This window comes from Megalopta genalis, unplaced genomic scaffold, assembly GCF_051020955.1.
Source record: "Megalopta genalis isolate 19385.01 unplaced genomic scaffold, iyMegGena1_principal scaffold0037, whole genome shotgun sequence".
Lineage (NCBI taxonomy): Eukaryota > Metazoa > Arthropoda > Insecta > Hymenoptera > Halictidae > Megalopta > Megalopta genalis.
In genome coordinates, this window is record NW_027476106.1 from 232,996 (window position 1) to 247,275 (window position 14,280).

A 14,280-nucleotide genomic window follows, 5' to 3' on the forward strand; every position below is an offset into this window, starting at 1 on the left:
ATCGTACCGCGCGCGCGCGCGCGCGCGCGAGAAAGAAAAGAGAGGATCGGTTGAAAAGGAACGTGGAACCGGTCGAAAGAAGCGACAGTGAAAGAGTGAAAATCGATGTAAAACGATGGGGAGGGAGAAAGAAAGAGAGAGAGAGAGAGAGAGAGAGAGGCAGCTGCGTCTGTACTCGTAGGGAGAGAGAGAGTGAGCGAGGAAGAAGGGTTGTCTCCTTTCGCGGGGAATCGACGAGGAAAGAGAGAACCGGTGATTTAACGGAGGGGGATTACGCATGCGCCGTAAATCATTTCGTAGCATCGGAGCGGTGTGTCGCGCGCTCCTGAAACGCAGTTTCCGCGAATCGGTGATCGACGAAAAAAGTGTGTGCGAGCGCCGCGTCGCGACGTCGCGTGCTACCTGCCGCCTGTTCAGGATGTCGATCGAGCAAAGGATCTTCCGTTCGTCGCGTCGGTCGACCCGTTGATCGGACAAGAATCGAATCAAAGGTGAGAGAACGCGTATCCCGTCGATCGATCGATCGATCGATATTCCTCGGCTTTTCATTTTCGATCTCGTTCTCGTTCCCGTGCGCGTTCTCGTTTTTTACTTTTATCCTCGTTTTCATTTTCATTTTAACGTCCCGTTTCCATCGGGCGTCGCGCGTATCTGCGTTCGCGATCGCTTCCCTTATACGTCCGCGCGACTTCGCGTTCGACCACGTTCGCGTCGACGACAGCGAGCAGAGCGTCGCTTTGAATTTCAAACGAAGCTACACACGGCCGAGCGTGCGCCGCGCGTTATTTTCCATTTCGAACCGACAGCGTTTTCGCAACGAGTCCAACGATGAATCCTAATCGCGCGAACACGTATAATTAAAGGTTGCCAATCCCACCGTAGAGATTCGATCGGTTTTTCTTTTCTCGATATCGCAACGATTCGCGCGCCTTTGTCTCGAGGTCGCGAACGTCTCCCGTCCCTCGTCTCTCTCTCTCTCTCTCTCTCTCTCTCTCTCTCTCTCTCTCTCGTCTCTCGTTTCACGTTTCGCGTCCCGCGTCCCGCATCGGAGAAAAGTTTCCAGTCGCGGAGGAACTATTCGTCGCGTCGCAACAACGAACGCGAGTCGGTAGGTGTTCCGAAACGAGGTTCGGTGTTTCTTACATAATTCGAAATTGAACGGCCGGTGTTTCGATTTGCGAAACACTTTCGTTTTCGCGCAGCTTCGACCTTTGGTCCGAGAGAGAGAGAGAGAGAGAGAGAGCAGCGCACGGAGGATATACGGAGGATACGTAGGCGAGGAGAAGCGAAGAGAGGAGAGAAACGAGAATTACGAGCCGCGCGAATATGCGCACGGCCGGAGACGTCGGCGAGCCTCATAGATGCAAAAGTAAAAGTAAAGGGGGGACGATCCTGACCACCGTGTCTCGCGACCAGTCGGGGCCATGACCACGTTGCGACAAGGTAACCACAGTTGCCTTCTATCGTCGTAGACCAGAACGATTCGAAATCCCTGCGCGAACGATCGCGCGGCGACTCGAGCGCGCAGCCGTGTCGCGGTCCTCGATCGCTTCCTATTCGCGCGCGCGCGCGCGCGCGTCCTTTTCCTCGTCCGAAAAACTGCTCGGCAGGAATCGAGTTTCGCTCTTCGCTCCGCGCTCGACGAAATAGAAAACATCCGGGTGTCCCTGGTCACGGCTATACATGGCCATTTCGAAACGGACCCCGTCCGCGCACGGTTTTTCTCGAAACGGATCGACGACGGTCGACGAGCGATACCGAAATGGCAGCGGGTCGCGCACGTGCGCTCTTGCGAATCGCGCGCGTACGGCGTGCAACGTATAGCACGGTCGCAGCGCATAGAGCCCGTTCGGATTTCGGCCGCGGCTCGCGAAGGGCAGCATCCGAGAACCGAGGCATTCGTTCTTCTCGAGATCGATCCGTTTCGGCGAAAGTCGGCCGCAGGACGTCCTCGACGTCCCGATATTTTCTCTTCGGTCTCGCCCGTTTCGGTTTTCCGGCTCTCTCCGGACGTCTCTCGGCTCGTCTCTCTCTCTCTCGAGCGAAACGACGTTCGGCGACAGCCGAAACTTCTTTTGTCAGAAGCGAAAGACGTGGGAAGAGAGGAGATCGGATAGTCGGCGAGAACCGAGAACACGCGCGCGATCGAAACAGAAACGGAACGAGAACGAGAGACGGAGAAGAAAGGCGAGGTCAACAAGGTACCCGATATGGTATCCCGTGCCCGCCGTGAGCGTTATTTCATATAGCGTATAGTGTACATATAGTATACGCGTGCCTAAATGCGCACCTATACGATACGATGCGATACGATGCGAATTCGCGCGCGCGCGTCCACGGTGGCTCGTTCTCCGGTCGCCTACGATTCAACGAGATTAGTCGTCGCCGAACGCCGAACCGTCGAATCGCGATCGGGCGCGACCGCTCGCGCTTCTCCGTTCGAACTCGGCCGCGACCGCTGGATCGCGAGCGTGGATCGCGATCGCGAACGCTGCCGAAATTTCGACCTCGGCGCCTCCGTTCCGTCGGAGTCGACTCTCGCGTCGAACCACGCTGCTCTCTCTCTCTCTCTCTCTCTCTCGCTCCGGACACGCGGCTCCGCTAACGTAATCTTTTCCGCCTAGACGCGTCGACCCACGCCGCAACCGACGACGATCGATCTCGATTCGTTCTCGTCTCGTTTCGTCGCGCTCGCTCTCTCGGACGCACAGGTAGGCGATATTTCGGCGACGAAAAGTTTACCGGCGTCGCGCGACGCGATGCGATCTTTTCGAATCCGCGCGGGCAAAAGTCCGCGAGAGCCCCGACGAACGCAAAAAACCAGATCGGTCCGTTTATTTTTTCCCCGTTTCGATCGCGGCCTTCCTAAGATGGCCAGCGACCGTAAATGTAGACGCGCGAGCGCGAACTTCGAGGTCGTCGGCAGGAGCGACGATTGCAGGAAGCTTCGATGGCTCGGTACGGCCGCGGCAAGGCGTACGCGGCATGAATCATTTCGTTCGGCTTTTATTGGCCGGCGCGCGCTCGGAATCGCGCGCGCGTATCTTCCTGTCCGATTCCGATTCCGATTCCGATTCCGATTCCGATTCTGGAATCGAATTTAAGTCCCGATCGAATCTCTCCGTCCGTCTCCATGTACGGGACAAGCGACGCTCGGCGATCCGATCGGCGTTTCCAGTTTTCCGGTGATTTCGCGCACCGGAGCAACGCGCGGCGTCGCGAAGCCGTCGCCGATCGACGCGCGATCGCGTCCTTCCGAACGGCGGTGTCTCCGTTTTATCGCGCGACGGATTTATCGGCGCGCATCGCGGTCCTTAATATTCGAGATTCTATTTTTAAACGTGACTAGAGGTATGTGCGCGCGTACGGTGACGCAATCCTATGGTCTTCCCCCCCTCCTTCCCGTTCTTTCTCTCCCGTCCTTTCACTCTTACCATCTCGCGCTTTTTCTCGTTTCCAGCTTCCTCCTTTTCTCCCTGGCCCCTTCGTCGTCGTTCCTTCTCTCCCCTTTCCCTCTTTCTTCTTACCTCCTCCTTCTTCTCGGCCCCGTTTTCATCTCGATCTCGATCTCGATCTCGATCTCGATCTCGATCTCGGCAGGTTGTGTCAAGGTGCCGCCGAGCGTGCTGTTTTCTTTCGACGCGAAAACGTTTGACCGTGCCGCGCGTTCGCACGTGGCGCGCCGCGTTTGCTCGAAAGAGGAAGAGAGAGAGAGAGAGAGAGAGAGAGAGAGAGAGAGAGAGAGAGAGAGAAAAGATAGAAACCGCGGGATGCTGGTAATTTTAACGAACGAGACTATTTTGCTCGAGCTACACGGTTATCCAGAATGGAACTCGCGCGCCCCTCGCTCGGTTGGCATCGTTTCTCCAAGTTCATGAATTTCCGTCGCGTTTATTTTTGTTCGCCGAAGGCGACAAAAGCGAAGAAAAAAGGCCGCGTCCATAATGGAACGACAAACGATGCGTCATTTTGTTTCGCGCGGCAGGTCTCCTCTCGGTGACTCGCCTCGCGCGAGCGCGCGCGCGGAATACAGAATCGGCGAGAACGATCGCGCGACGCGGACGCGATCGACGCCGCGAGCTTTCCGCGAATTCGTTCGTTCGGAAAATATTCGTTTGACACGGCTCGTCCTGTTTCAGGCTGGAGGCACGATTTTCGACGAACGCGGTCAGCATGGATTCGAACGTCGGTCTCGATTATATCGTGGACAATCCCGATTACTGCGCCAAACTCGCTTCGGGTAAGTCGACGAGCTCGAACCGCGCGAACGCTCGGAATCGCGACGACGGTCCGGATTTCAGTTTCGTTTCCGTTCGATTTCAGCGTTGGACACCGCCTGTCCTTCGGTGAAGAAACAAGTGGTGGATCTGCTGTCGGCGCTTTGCGTCTACAGCCAAGATGGAAGGCAGAGGGTTATCGACGTTCTACACGCGTACCAGGTGCCGTGCTCGTTGAAAACTTTGAGAAATTCGAGGCCTCCTCGAGGCTGTCGCGACGGCTGTCGCGTCCGCCGACGGAACAACCGCTCGACCGAACGCGCGCGTTTTCTATCGCGTACGGTGCACGCGGATGCGAGAAACCTTGCGCGCCTTATCTTGTGGACGTTAAAATTAAAACCGCGCGCGTAATCGGCGCCCGCGATACAGAAATTTGCGCGGAGCAGCCGGCCGCGCGATAAACGACGAGATCGGTCTCGACGAGGCCTCGAACGACGGTGTTTTCCCTTCGACGATGTCCGTCCGCAACGATCGAATTCGAGGGAACGTTGCAGGAACGCAAGGGCGAACGGTACAGATTGCGAATCGTGGTCAACGAGCTGCGAAAAGCCACCGCGGTGGATTATCAGACGGGGCTGCTGGCCTTCGTCAACTGTTTGGTGATCTCCACGCCGGTGCTCAAGGATCGCATACGAATTCGCAACGAGTTTATCGGTTCGTACTTTTTTTTCAACTTTTCTATCGAACGGCCAATTTCTTCCGCTCGGTTCTCCTCGACTCTGGAGAGAGAGAGAGAGAGAGAGAGAGAGAGAGAGAGAGAGAGAGAGAGAGAGAAACTGACCGTCCGTCTTTTCCGTTTCAGGCTTGAAGCTGCTTCCGGTCCTGAACGAGCTACGGTGAGTACATTTCGACGACCTGGATTCGCGGCATTAACTTATTAACACCTTAACATTGTTGAATAATAAATAATAATGAACGTTACGAAAGGGCGCTTTATTGTACCCACACCTTCTCATTTGCACGTAATGCAACGTTAACGTCGCGAGCGCGTCGAGCGCCGTACGCGTCGAGCCAGAACCGTTGAGCAATCGTAAACGCGTACGCCGAGCGTTCGTTCGACTCGGCCTGTACGGCGCGCGGCTCGCGGTTCCAGCAACTGCATGCACTAATCCAAATATAATCGTTGGTTGGAACTTGGAACGCGCGCGGATCGGTCTTCTTTCCTTCCTCTCCTTCCGTTTCCGCGTTTCCGCTTCGCCGACGCGGCGACGCGCGTAGCCCCCCCCCCCCCCCGATACCAGGAGTCGCGCGGATGGACATCCTCGGTTTCTAATTTGTACACGGTCCGCGTCTCTCGTCCGGCGAACGAGAAGAGAAGACGGCCGCCGCGCTCGCGACCCTCGCGACGATTATTTGCGGCGATTCGCGCCGCGCCGGCCCGGCGTTCGTGCGTATCCTTTTCTTTGGTGTCTCCGTTTAAATCGCTCTCTAGACCACACGAGTCTACAGGAATAGTACGATCTGTCATTCCTCCGCGGGATGACGGTCGTGCAAAACTATTCTCGATCGAACAAAACTACTCGAACTCGGAGCCCCGCTTTAAATATCGTGCGAAGGAATTGCCCGTCGAGATTCGCGGTAAAGGGAATCGCTCGACGATCGGCCCGAGTCGTCGATCGACGCTCGTTCGAGAATTCGACGGGCGAAAATCGTGCGAACGGCGCGAGTCGTTTTCGTCCTGCGAGAGAAGAAGGCTCGCCCGAAACTCGGACGAGAGCGCGAGCAAGGGGAAAAAGACGACGCGAAACGTTCGCCTCGAAAGCTCGAAGGGAGCGAGGAAAGCCCGAATTAACTCTTCGCGCGCAGTGCACCTGCAGCCGCGGCTCGCGCTCGTCGTCGAGACAGTCTTCTTTCGAGAAAGCGTCTTTCGTCGGAAGCGCAGCGGGCGTTCTCTCGTTTCGGTTCCACCGGTTCCGATCGGATCGGTTCGGCCCGGTCGTCGGTGGTCGGCCGCCGCCGTCTGCTCGGGTAAGCCAATTTCGCGAACTCGCGATCCCCTTTCGAGGCGCCGACGGAATATTCGAGCGCGAGGAATTCGCGTCGGATTACGAGGAACGCGCGCCATCGGGCTCTCGCCGCGTGAAAGGACAACCGGATAACGGAGCGCGCGTTCCGAGCGGAAGCGACACCGATTCGCGGGTCGCCGTCGACGCGTCGCGCATCGGAAAACGCGTTCGTCGCGTCAACGTTACCGGGTAAATTGGAATATTTATTCGCGGAGCACGGGTCGGAGAGAGAAAGAAGAGCGAGAAAGGGAGAGACGCGTCGAAGGGAGAGCGAGAGAGAGAGCGTGCGCGCGCGCGCGCGCGTCGAGAGAGGGAAAGCCGGGACACGGAGAAATTGAAATGCTAGGAAAGACACGTGCGCGTCTCGAGTGGGACGAAAATAGATCGAACGACTGAGAAAGCCGTAAAACGTACCCGGATCGGGAAAGTGACGAGAATCGTTGTTGCAGGAAGAGTCACGCTCCGGATCTGAGGGTGCAGCTCGACGTGTTCGACGATCAACGAGAAGCCGACGAGGAACTCTCGAATCACGGGCCGCCGGGAATCGATCTCTCCTCTCACGTGGACGTGTTTTACGCGATCCTGGGACAAGTAAGGAAGACGCGCGCGCGCCGGATGAAATCGGTACGTCTAAATCGAGGCTCGCGTGCTCCGCAGATCGCCGACACCCCGCAAGAGATTCCATTCCTGAGCGTTCTTCAACATCTGCTGCGCCTGGACCCGAAAGACCCCGCCAGCGACTTGGCGTGGGACACGGCGGAAACGTTGGTGCACAGAGCGACGCTTTTGGAAAGCCGAGAAGACGCGACGAAATTGCTGCGGTCGCCCAGCCTTCAGGTAACTCGAACGACTCTCTCTCTCTCTCTCTCTTCTTCGACCGAAGAGTCCGGACCCTCACGAACCGTTTCTTTTACAGACGAATCTGTGCTGTCATTGTAGAGGCAACGAACAGTCTTGCGGCGCGTCCCGGAAGGCCTCGCTGCCGGCGAGCAATCCGACGACGGCGCCGATCGGCGCGCCGTCTCGGCCGCCTTCGCCGCCTCTGCCGCCGCCCCCTCCGCCGCCCGATCCCCCGGCGGTGGCACCGAACTCGCCGAGCCAAGGCGGCCGGTTCTTCTCGCCGCCTCCGCCTCCGCCGTTCCTCGTCGCCGACGCGACGCGGGCCGATGCGTCGATGGAGCCGGCGCCGCCCGTGCCGCCGCCGTTGCACGCGTGCACCGTGTCCCCGGTCGCGCGGGCGCCCACCCCCGAGCCGCCGAACAATCGCGCCAGGCTGCTGCCGCAACAGGAGATACCCACGCCCAAAGCGAAAATGAAGACCATCAATTGGAACAAGATACCGAATCACAAAGTAACCCGTATCTCCCTGTAATCCGCCGTCGTCGTCTATTCGACGCGAAATGACTCGATTTTGTCGCGCGTGCAGGTGATCGGCAAGCGGAACATATGGTCGCTGGTCGCCGACGAGCACCAAAACTCCCCCATGGCGGACATCGACTGGGCGGAGATGGAGGGTCTGTTTTGCCAACAAGCGCCGCCGATGCTTCCGGCCGCCTCCTCTTGCTCGGTGCTCCACGGAGCCAACTCCGACGTCGAGAGGCGACGACGGGAGCCGACCGAGGTACGCGCGAAAACTTCCCTATCGGCCGACCGCGTTCGTTTCGACGAAACCGCGGAGCCAACCGTTTTTCCTCGAAACGCGTCTCTTTCTACCCCGTCCTCGATCGTCGCCGATTCTTTCAGATCGCGCTGCTGGACGGCAAGAGGAGCCTGAACGTCAACATATTTCTCAAGCAATTCCGAAGGTAAGGAAGAAAGAAAGATGGATGTGGGTGGGGGGGAGGAAAAGACGTTCTAATCGTCGCGCGTCGGCACGCAGTTCGAACGAAGACATCGTTCAGCTGATCAGAGAGGGCGGTCACGACGACATCGGGGCGGAGAAGCTGCGGGGCCTTCTCAAGATTCTCCCCGAGGTGGACGAGCTCGAGATGCTGAAGAGTTTCGACGGCGACAAGTCGAAGCTCGGCAACGCCGAGAAATTCTTTCTGCAACTCGTCCAAGTCCCCAAGTAAGCCTTTGCTCGCCGAACGCGTGGCTCGAGAATCCGACTAATCTCGATCCCGCTTCTTTTTCCCGAAGCTACAAGCTGCGGATAGAGTGCATGCTCCTGAAGGAAGAGTTCGCCGCCAACATGGGCTACCTGGAGCCGAGCATCAACTCGATGATCCTCGCCGGGGAGGATCTGATGACGAACAAGCCGCTCCAAGAGCTGCTCTACATGGTCCTGGTCGCCGGGAATTTCCTCAACTCGGTGAGCCGCTCTCGAACGAACGAAATCCGAACGAAACGAACGCACGATTGTATCGTAGGGCGGTTACGCTGGAAACGCGGCCGGAGTGAAGCTGTCCTCTCTGCAAAAGCTGACCGAGATTCGAGCGAACAAGCCGGGAATGAATCTGATTCACTACGTTGCTCTGGTAAAGTGCGCTTTCTGTTCCTAGACTCCTAGAGTCCTAGAGTCCTAGAGTCCTAGAGTCCTGCGGGACTCGTAGGGCGAATCTAGCAAGAGGTACGTATCTCCTAGAGTAGGTAAATGTTGTGCTCCGCAGCAAGCCGAGAGGAAACGAAAGGACTTGCTGGACTTCGCGAAGAGCATGAACGCGCTCGAGGCGGCCACCAAGTAAGCGGACTCTCGAGTCGCCAAATTTTTATCGATTCGCGCGAGCACCTCGGGGCCCCGTTTGACCCGTCGACGTTCTGTTTCCGGGGCGCAAGGACCACCACGGAGCAGCTGAGCAACGAGTTCAACGCGCTCGACACCAAGATCAAGAAGATCAAGGCACAGATCCGGCTGGCCACCACGGAACTCGACATTCAGGAGCAAATGGCGCAATTCTTGCAGATGGCGGAGCAGGAGATGAGCCAGCTGAAGCGCGACACGGAGGAGCTCGAGACCGTCAGGCGAACGCTCGCCGAGTTCTTCTGCGAGGACGCGAACGCGTTCAAGATCGAGGAGTGCTTCAAGATATTCCACCAGTTCTGCCAAAAGTTCAATCAAGCGGTCGCGGAGAACGAGAGGCGGCGCGTCCAGGAGGAGCAGGTGCTGGCCAGGCGCAGGCAGCGGGAGGAGCAGCTGCTGGCTAAAAAGCGATTCCGTACGTTCGTCGTTGTTTGCTCTTTCACCCTCTCTCTCTCTCTCTCTCTCTCTCTCTCTCTCCCTCTTTTTTTCACAAATTATCCTCGACAGTGGCGAGTCAAGCGGCGGAGACGACGCCCGCCTCCGAGTCGGAGTCGAACATCCTCGACTACGATGCTCTCTTCGACTTCCATCCCGGTTTGCCGCAAAGAAGTTACAACCGCAACGACGCCAAGGTAGGCCGGGCCTCGCGATCTCTTTCGACGATTTTCGATCTCTCTGATCTTCGCGTTCTCCGTCGGCAGATGAAAAGGTTGCAAAACGGAGGGATGACGTCCGACGAGGACGTCTCGATCGCCGGATCCCCGAGCATCCGACGACGATTGGGCTCCTGTTCCGGAACCGTCGACCAGCAATCTACCAAAGAAGATTCCACCTATTCCCCAGGTGCGACGCCGCGACGATCGACGAGTCGGCCGACGCTAATCTAGGTTTCGTTTCTTCCGACAGACGTGACGCCGAACGGTACTCTTCGCCGTCGCAGGAGCCGGATACCCTGCGAGGACGACGACGGCAATCTGATGGACTTTTTGAGAACCTCGGGTCAGGACAACGCTCGCGAGAGAAAGTCCTGGGGTAGTCTAGGTACGGTGACATTTTTCGTCTCGCGCTCTCGTCGACGGACCGAGAAAAAGTCCGACGTCTCTGATCGATATCTCGAAATCGCTTCCACCGACAGATCGTTCGTGGGCGAGGAAAGCGCGAGGCCAGTCTCGCAGGAGCGATCTGCTGACGGCCGACTTTTCGACCGACAGAGAGAGGCCGAGTTCTCCGTCGCCTCTCGTGGAAAGCAAGCCCTTCTTGCAGGAGGAAGAGGAGACCAAACCCGCGGGGTAATTTTTCGCATTTTTTTCAAATTTCTCTCTCTCTCTCTCTCTCTCTCTCTCCCTCTTTCTCTCTCTCTCTCTCTCTCTTTATCTCTTTATCGTACGCCCGAACAGAAAAGCGTGGCGACAGAAGATCGAGGCGTGGCTGTCGGAGAACGAGAAGGAAGATCGCGCGGGCGAACAGCTGCAGAGGAGAGCGCGACAATTGCACCAGGCGGCGAACCGACGGTCCTTCGAAGACTCGGGTAAATCGTTCTGGAACGCGTGCGCGCGGTTTCCGTCGCGTCCAGGCACCGCGATGCGGCGGCCACGCGCGCGTACGCGGGACGTTCGCGCCACGCCATCCGAGAACGAACGAGGAGTAAGTCGCGTTCGTTTTGTTTTTTCGCGAATACAACGGACACCGTAACTCGTTCGCTCGCCAAAAACGGTACAACTTTTTCCTCTTTCGTTATTTTCCACCGGTTCGTAGATATCGGTGAGAAAAACGCGGGAGCCGACGTTGGCGCGAACACCCCGTGCATAATAAGGTAAACGTCTGCCGATCGAAAAAATGGACGATTTGGAAAGAAGGAGGCACGCGATCGATCGAGCCTTGCTCGTTCTTCTTCGTCCGTTTTCGCGCGGAAGCCGAGCGAGTCGATCGGGGGGAGATTCGCGTTTACCGCGCAACTAATCTATCGCGTACGCGTTTTCGTCCGATCCGCAGAAAGCGAAGGCAAGACCACCAACACCCCGACCGATGCGAATTCCACGCACGAGCCATGCCCTCGGCTGTACGATTGGCGGCCGTCGGTCGAAAAGACGGACGTGATGCGCACGATGGAGGCTATCGAAGGTTGTGTTTCGGACAGGGTTGTCGCGTCTCGTCCATGCTAAAACTCGTTGCTCGCGTTTCCGTTTTCAGAAGCCGAAACGCATCCGTCGCAAAAGGACAAATCTCCCTGGAGGAAGTCCAGCTTGAACGTGCCGAACAGCACGGAGGAGACGGACCCGCGACACTCGCGTCGATCGAGATCGAGAATCGGAGGCGCGGAAAACGTTCTCGCCTCCGCCGGGATCCTGCAGTCGATCAAGGAGGAAGAGAGGAAGCGAAACAGAACCAACGACGCCGCCGGCTCGGACAATCGGGACGAGCTGACGATCTACTTGCGCGAACCGTACGGCAGCTCTCGGATCTCCGGTTCGCGGCGGTTGCCCAAGCAGAAGAAGGCTCCGGAAGAGGAGAAGAAGATCAGCGACAAGATCGAGATCGATTCGGACAACATCGAAACGCCGCCGGCGACGAGGAAGCTGTTCGGACCGCCGAAGGAGGTGAAGCCGGTCGAGAAGGAGCCGTGCAAGAGGGAACGGTGCAACGGTTCGGTCAGAAACGCGACGGCGAAGGCCGCGAGTCACGGCGGCGGTCTCGGCGGCGGTCTCGGCGGCGGTCTCGGCGGCGGTCTCGGCGGCAGCGGTGTCGTCGTCGTCGGCGACAACAACGGCAACGTTTGCGGCGGCGGAGATTTTGGCGCGGGTAAGTGTCGGCCGACGTTCTTTCTTCGTTCGAGCGGGTTTCAGCGAGAAATTCGTGGTTTCAGGTAACTTCGATCGATACTCGGCGACGAGGCGAACGCGGAGATACAAAAAGGTGCAAGACTGCCCGGAAAAGGAGTCGAGGCAGGATCATCGACCGGCGCCGAGCGCGGAAACGTTCGACGAGAAACCGGTCCAACGTCCGCACACGTTGCCCTTGTGCGAGCAACAACCGGCCGTCGACGCGAACGCGAACGCGACCGCGGTCGAGACCGCGACCCCCGCGGAGCACGGTGCCGGCCTCGAGCAGGACGCGATGCTGAGGGTCTGGCAGGAGAAGCTGAAGCGGCGCGACGCGGCTTCGTTCGACGTCGACGCCGCGCTCGCGGACATCGCCCGTACCGGCGAGGACCTCCAGCGGCTGTCCCGACCTATAGCGTTCGCGCGCCGAAATTCCAGGCTGCCGGTCGGTCAACCGCCGCCGCCGCCGGTGCTGGCGGTGACCAACACCGTGCTGAGCCCCGTGATGCAAGAGTCCCGGCCTCGCGAACCTTCGACGACGGTCCTCGCGGAGAGAGCGGTGACCAGTCGAGAACGTCAGAGGAGCATGATCGATCCTAGTCAGGTCAAGGAGGCGATAAGATTGACCAACAACCCGCCTAGTCAGGTGAATCAGGCTCGGAACGCGCGAAGACGGTTCGCGTGCTCCGCGGACGGCGCGATGGAAGAGGAGGAGGAGGAGGAGGAAGACGAGGACGAGGAGGACAGCAGCGAGGATCGAACCGACTCGGCCAACGACGCGAAGCTGGCCCGACGGTCGGCCGACGACGCTCGAGTCTACGAGACCTCGATCGGCGACGACAAGGACGGCAAAAGAACGCGACCGGCGACGAGATACGTTCCCGAGATCGTCGTCGCGACGTCCCCGGGTCTACCTTCGAAGGGTCGAGATCAGGACATGAACGACGAGGGATTCGAGGAGTCCCAGAGCCTGGTCTCGGAAACCTTGAGCCAAGAAACGTCGTCCGGCAACTACGAGACGGACGCGCACGACTCGACCCGCTGTTCCCCGGCCGAACTGCGCTTCTCCGGAACCGATTCGGTTCGCGCGGCTCGAAACGACGGCGGAATCGAGGATCGTCGCGCCAAAAAGCCGGCCGACGATCGACCTTTCGGATCGCCGATCAAAGGGTTCGGGAAACGAGGAGGTTCGCCGAGGAGCGCGTCGGAGAGGACCAGCTTCTTGCCGAAGCGAACCGGCGGCGCGAAACGAGACGCGGCGAACGCGGCGAACGCGGCGAACGCGGCGACCGCCGGATCGGTCTCGTCGAGCGGCCAGCCGAGAAATCCGTCGAGAAACGAGGTCGAGAGGTCGGGCTCCAGAAGCAGCCTGCGCAGCTCGAGGAGCTCCCTGAACAGCGCCACTTCGGTCAACACCGTGAGAAACTTGGTGCCGAATCACGTTCGCCTGAGGACCTACACGTCCGCGATCCGAGCGTTGACCAACAACCTTCGCAAGAGTCCGTCGAGCACGCCCCTGCCGCCGAAGAACCTCGAGAAGCGGCGGACCGATCCGCGAACCACCGCCGTCACCAGGATACCCGCCAGCAGAAGCAGCAGCAGCGGAAGCAGCGTCGGCCCCGCCGCCATCGCCGCCAGGACGGTTCGGAGGCCTCTCGGGGTGAGCTTATTTTCCGAGTCGAATCACCGCGAACGGGACGCTTTCGTTCGGGACGAGACAACGAAAAAGTTTGATCGCGATACGAAGAGATTCCGTAATTTTCGAGACAACGACAACGTGTCCCGTTCGCGGTAGTCGTTCCTCGCAGCGATAAAACTGTACGAATCGTCGACGTCGAATGTTCCCAGACGTCGAGCGACGCCTCCAAGTCGAAAGGGAACAAGAGCCGGACGATCGGCAACGCCGGCGCCGCGAACGCCGCGAACGCCGCGAACCAACGATCGCCGACTTCTCTGGAACGATCCAACGTCGAGAAACTGCCGGCCACGAGGAGCAGACTGATTCAACCTCGAACCGTCGTCGCCAAGAGCCACGGTTTCATGAGACCGACGGCCGCGAGCGCGAACAAAGGCTCGAATCCGAATCTTCCCAGAAGCGTGAAAGGTTCGGTGAAATGATCGAGATCGCGACCGGCTCGCGACGATTTTCGTCCGGCCATCGGTCCGATCATAATTATTCCTTCCGGTCTCTCGGGACTCGTTTACAAGCATGTAATATATTTCTAAGCGTATACTAACTGGACGCGTCGGAGGCGCGCAAGTTTCGCGGACGATCGCGCGCAAGTTGTAAGCCGCGACGACGATCGTTGGTCGAATTAACGAGTTGAATAAACGTAATTTAATTTTCGTCGAGCGTGGATCGTTTTCTCGGGGTTTGGAACTGGGGATCTGACGTGTGACGTGGGAACAAACGTGTCGCGTCTTCTTCCACGCGTTCG

General features: G+C 58.5%; 1 protein-coding gene across 4 annotated transcripts; it reads left to right on the forward strand.

The window, feature by feature from the left end:
• The first annotated feature begins 42 nt into the window (after window positions 1-42).
• On the forward strand, window positions 43-14,189 carry form3 (FH2 domain-containing protein formin 3). 4 transcript variants are annotated; one of them, XM_076527686.1, is made up of 25 exons: window positions 565-1,108; window positions 1,203-1,443; window positions 4,140-4,240; window positions 4,324-4,439; window positions 4,772-4,931; window positions 5,080-5,113; window positions 6,733-6,874; window positions 6,941-7,120; window positions 7,200-7,634; window positions 7,710-7,904; window positions 8,027-8,088; window positions 8,163-8,351; window positions 8,423-8,594; window positions 8,653-8,760; window positions 8,893-8,963; window positions 9,059-9,438; window positions 9,531-9,655; window positions 9,725-9,866; window positions 9,930-10,064; window positions 10,159-10,312; window positions 10,421-10,551; window positions 11,016-11,144; window positions 11,214-11,822; window positions 11,887-13,502; window positions 13,691-14,189. In XM_076527686.1, the coding sequence occupies exons 3-25, from the start codon at window positions 4,174-4,176 to the stop codon at window positions 13,958-13,960; spliced, it is 5,622 nt and encodes a 1,873-aa protein (XP_076383801.1). In that variant the 5' UTR covers window positions 565-1,108; window positions 1,203-1,443; window positions 4,140-4,173; the 3' UTR covers window positions 13,961-14,189. The 4 variants fall into 4 exon arrangements, with proteins under 4 accessions (XP_033328213.2, XP_076383801.1, XP_076383802.1 ...); XM_033472322.2 differs by lacking the exons at window positions 565-1,108; window positions 1,203-1,443 and adding an exon at window positions 43-491; XM_076527687.1 differs by lacking the exon at window positions 1,203-1,443 and having other exon boundaries at window positions 1,007-1,108.
• The last annotated feature ends 91 nt before the right edge of the window (window positions 14,190-14,280 follow it).